General features: G+C 43.1%; 1 protein-coding gene across 1 annotated transcript; it reads right to left on the bottom strand.

Moving 5' to 3' along the window:
- Positions 1–1,450: 1,450 nt before the first annotated feature.
- On the bottom strand, positions 1,451–2,054 carry LOC147854040 (sterol 3-beta-glucosyltransferase UGT80A2-like). Its single transcript, XM_087331964.1, has 3 exons — positions 1,866–2,054; positions 1,646–1,776; positions 1,451–1,534 (listed from the first exon to the last, which is right to left on the bottom strand). The coding sequence occupies exons 1-3, from the start codon at positions 1,993–1,995 to the stop codon at positions 1,451–1,453; spliced, it is 345 nt and encodes a 114-aa protein (XP_087188090.1). The 5' UTR covers positions 1,996–2,054.
- Positions 2,055–4,917: the final 2,863 nt, after the last annotated feature.

Raw genomic sequence — 4,917 nt, 5'->3', positions numbered from 1 at the left:
TTCCCAAGCCGGGAAATCATTGTATGCCGAATCTGGCGCTACTTCGTTCACTCCTTCCGCATAGCTACAATATCCGTGTCCAAGAAGAGACTAGTGCATCTTGCAAGACCAATATGCATAGTTGCTCCGATTGAGCTTCTCCGTCAGAAATGAGCTTGTCATTCCTTTGTCCATTTTCTTCTTCTTTTCTGTTCTCAACCGGGCGTTAAGGTTTGTCTGTGTTTGAGTGTTGGTCGGTAGCAGAGGATTCTCAACCCTCGCAGTCTAATACCATGAAAAGAATAGTCTGTGGAAGCTACACAAACACTACCGGCTCAGCCGGAGAGCAACAAAGAACAATAAACACAGAGAAACAATGTTGAGAGAGTGAGTGAGTACGTGGGGGAGATTGAGAGAGCAGAACAGAGAAAACTCATATTCAAAATAATACTTTGTACATGCAAATGTGCTCAGAGAGCACTTTTATACAAGTCCTTAAAAGGATTGATAGAAGTACTGACATGTACTTCAATGCTCATAATTGAGCAACAGACACTAACTCCCAAAAATATGCCTATGTACTAAGCTAGGATCGTAGGCCTCTAACAGCCTACCAGTTCTTCGATCCTGCTCTCCGATTTGGTCCACCAATCCGATCCGGCTCTCAGCTTGTTCAGCCGATTCGACCCATGTTAAACTTGCTTCTCGACATAAGGTTATATTGATTCGGACATGTCGGCTGATGTGGATACCAACCGATCCATTGATGGAAATATGGTGTTCGATATGTATGCAAAAGTATGTGCGGACTTGTCGGTTATATGCACAACAAACAACACACAGAGTATGATAGAAGAAATGTTGGAAACGTAGACACAATTCAAGCTCTAATGGAAGCTCTCGTTATTCTGTAACTCTTACACTCTCAAAGATGATACAAGAAGAGGTCAATGTTACAGTGTTAGGTTAGAGCTTGTATACTAAGCACTAAGTATTTGGACGTGTTCACACTTAGATACAAAGTGCAAGGAGTCGGCCTTTTATGCCAATAAACTCCCTTGTAAAAGACTACTCTTTCTACATATAATTGTATGGGGTTATCTCCCCTGTAAACCTAGATTACAATAAAAATCTAAAGTTATAATTACAAGTCAATCAGCGTATAGCCAAGTGGGCAGAGGTAGAATCGGTATCTAGCTTGATTTGGCTACTCATTTGGATTGGTTAGTCTGAATCGGTTGGGTCGACTTACCTTCTGCTCCTTGCTCCGCACTCTTCGACTTGGTCGCTTGTATTAGTCCCATCTTTTTCCTTAGTGCTCCAAAGCATTGTTTTGGGAGTGGCTTCGTTAAGCAATCGACAATGTTCACGTTGGTCATGGTCTTTGATGAGAATCTTCATGCAAGAGACTCTTTAACAATGGGGTAAGAAATGCATGCCTTATAAATGTTCATGGGTATGTAATGGATGGTCATTTGTCAATAATTCCCCTCTGAGAGGTTTCTGATAAAGCTTGAACAATAATCTCTGTCATGCCTTCAGGATTTTCGACAGGCTGTACAAGAAAAGGATTGCCAAATGAGAGCTTTATAGGGTTTCGTACAAAGAATGCACCAAACCATACAAATAATAGGTAAACATTCCAAACTGGGAGTTAAAACAATACCAAACTTCCAAATCCAACATAAATTGGGGGAGGTCCAGCAGCTAAAAAGGTCACAAGTGATTCTGGCGGTTTATAATCTTGGGAAAGGTTCAAGAAACAGAATCCCACCACATCAATTTGGGGTCCCCAGTCTGATTTTTGCAACAAAATTACGTGAATATCAATAAAAGTATGCATAAATAATCATAGCAAATGCTTTTCATGATTAAAAATGTTCGACCTTTCGGTTTTGGTACTAAGTGAGGGCTCCAAATATACCCAGTGGGTAGCTTTGAGATGGATATTTGAGATCCACTTAGATATGTGATCGGCCGAAGTTTCAATTTCTTCTTCCGGAATTCATTAATCATATCTCTTATTCCCCACCATATGAATGCATCCACAACTTGATAGGAAAGCTGCAGCAGAAAATGCAGCAAATGGGTGATTGGATTGTTGTGATATAGCTGGCCTGATCTTTCAAACTTTGAGTTTGTTCTCTGTTACAAGCTCTCGGCTGTCATGATACCACACCTCATGTGTGTTTCGTCTTTGCGTGATAGATTGGGTTTCGAATGAGGTGTGTTGTGCTCTATGAGTCAGAATAGATGGTCAGTGGTGGGTGGCTGATTCGACTTGTTGCTGAGAAGTTGGCTGACAGACGGTGCAACCATATTGCTTCCTTCATTGCCTCTCATGTTGCTATGTACTCGGCCTCTGTATTAGATAGGTCCGTGCATTCTTGCAGCTTCAACCTCCATGATATGGCGTGCCGCCATAGGTGAAAACATAGCCTGATGTCAACTTCTGATTTTCCGTATTTCAGGCATAGTCAGAGTCAATATAGCCTTCAACTTCGGTCAGGTTTGCCAATCCGAAAGTCAGTTGTGCATCTTCGGTCCCTCTTAGGTACCCGAAGATGTGCTTGATGGCCTCCCAAAGCTTCCATCCTTGGTTTGACATGTACCGGTTGACGACCCCTATGGCATATGCAAGGTCAGGTCGCGTCGCCACCATCACGTACAAGATACTTCCTACTACCGATGCATAAGGTATCTTTCCATTGAGCTCTCTCTCTCTCTCTCTCTCTCTCTCTCTCTCTCTCTCTCTCTCTCTCTCTCTCTCTCTCTCTTATGCTACTGTAACTAAATGACTCTCTCTCACGCTGCTGTAACGACTCTTTCTGCCGTTTGCCGTCGTCACCGTCGTTGCTGCCACCGATGTTGTCTATCGTCGTCGTCGACGACTCTCGCCATCGTCGTTGATCGCCCTCGCTGCCGCCGTTGCAATCTGACATTGTCGCTATCGTCATCTGCCGCCGTCGTTTGCCGCTATTGTCTTTTGCCACCGCCATCGTTTGATTTGTGCCATAGTTGCTGTTGTTAACCATCGCTATCACCTACACCTCTGACGGCGTCGTCGGTTGAGTAGACGAGAGAGTATAAATGTTAATTAAAATAGAAAAATGGGCCATTGTTTGATTTGTGCCAGAGTTGCCGTTGTTAATTAAAATAGAAAAATGGGCGAAAGAGATTGAAGCCGAAAAACAAAAAGATAATGAAGAAAAAGAACAACTTATTGTTGAAATAGCGGAGCGTAAAGTAGATAACGCAAAACTTCAAAAACAAGTTAAGGACCTTGAGACATCTAGGGAGGATGGTGAACTATCTTCCCTAAATGAAAGGACGAGACAAAAAAGGTTAAGGAAGAGGTTAAAAGCGATATGGAATTAGCAAAAACTGGGTGTGTTGATGTAGTAAAACGTAATATGAAAAAGGAACTAAAGGATGAAAATATTGTAAACACCACCCTTGAGGAGGAAAAAATGCGTCAAGCTCGACGTCTAAACGTAAGAGTTACTAGGCTCAAGGAAGGGGCATATCCCAATGAAGATGCACAAACATTAGGGAAGATGTTGGGGTACGAAGCCTTACCAATCGCTAAAACTTGGAGGGTAGGATGTGACACCACTAGGAAAAGAGCTTTAGTCCTTCAATTTAAGGACTCAGAATCTAGAATCACCTTTTTGAAACAAAGACCAATTCTTCGAGGATTGGGTGGGGACCCTATCTACCTCGATGAAGACTTGACCAAGATGCAAATTGAGCATCGTAAAACTTGTATGCCACGAGTCATACAAGCTCGTAAAGAGGGGCACCGTGCTTTTTACCGAGACAAACGTGTGATAATAAATGATCGCGTTGCCAATTGACGGCGTGTGGCCCATGTGACAAACAATAAACTTAGGATGACCTTATGGAACTGTAATGATGCACTTTGGACACACCCTAGCCGTCTAGAGGAAATTCTGAAGGTATCTGATATACTTTTTTTAGTAGAAACACATTAGAGTCCAAATAGAGGACTGCCACGAGTTGACGGTTTTCGTTGGGAATCTGTCTTTAGACAAACCTCACGTCGACACACTACTAGAGGGTCTGGAGGGGTTGCGATACTATTTCGAAGAGAGATACATAATAGGATAGAAATACTAAAGACAGAACCAGAAGCCCGTTTTATGTGGGTGAAAGTCCTCACTAACAAGGATCAAGTGATATTTATCGTCGTTTGTTACTTCCCCCCCGAAATGATCCCGGTATAATATGGTTGGAGAGGCGAGTATAGTTGATGAAGGAACGCCACATGGGCCTTCTCCATACAAACCTTTATCGAATGATATAATCCGATATTCTTCTCAAGGGGAAGTCTTCCTTGTAGGAGATTTCAATGCGAGAACCCAATCCTGACAATCCGCAATATTTCAGATGGATAGAAACCCAGAAATGGTGAATGTCGACCCCCTAGCCCTAGGCATAACACATACATCAAAGGATCAAGGTGCGGACGCCACAAGCTTTGGCAATCATCTGATCGAACTTGGAGAGGACGAACGTCAACAACGTCGCTAATTCAAGGCCGATGACGAGGAAAGAGCTCTAGGCGTCGCTGCCTCCCGCCTACTACAACAGTGCGATCTTCGCCCTCGTGCTTGTATTCATCGCTTCTAAATACTTGTTCAAATTATTCTCGTGGTCTCTCTCTAATTTCTCGTCGTAAGTGTTTAGGAACAAGTGCATCTCCCTAATCGCGCATTACACCCACACGAACGTAAACATGAGCACCAACGTCTTTCGATCAACAATGTCCCTCCAACGTATAGAACTTCTCTATATTGACCGCAGAACACCCAAACGGAAAAAAAATCTCGAACCAAACACCCGTACCGCACATGCCACGTCAACGCTAGATGATCATATATAATTTCTTAGCCAAGTGGCCGGGCTCAGAAGAGC

The sequence above is a fragment of the Azolla caroliniana genome, unplaced genomic scaffold (assembly GCF_043228905.1).
Source record: "Azolla caroliniana isolate FFs.n. ecotype wild unplaced genomic scaffold, voAzoCaro1.0.p SCAF_16, whole genome shotgun sequence".
Taxonomy (NCBI): domain Eukaryota; kingdom Viridiplantae; phylum Streptophyta; class Polypodiopsida; order Salviniales; family Salviniaceae; genus Azolla; species Azolla caroliniana.
Note: the sequence above shows the minus strand (reverse complement) of the source record. Positions and strands in the feature narration are given on the sequence as shown.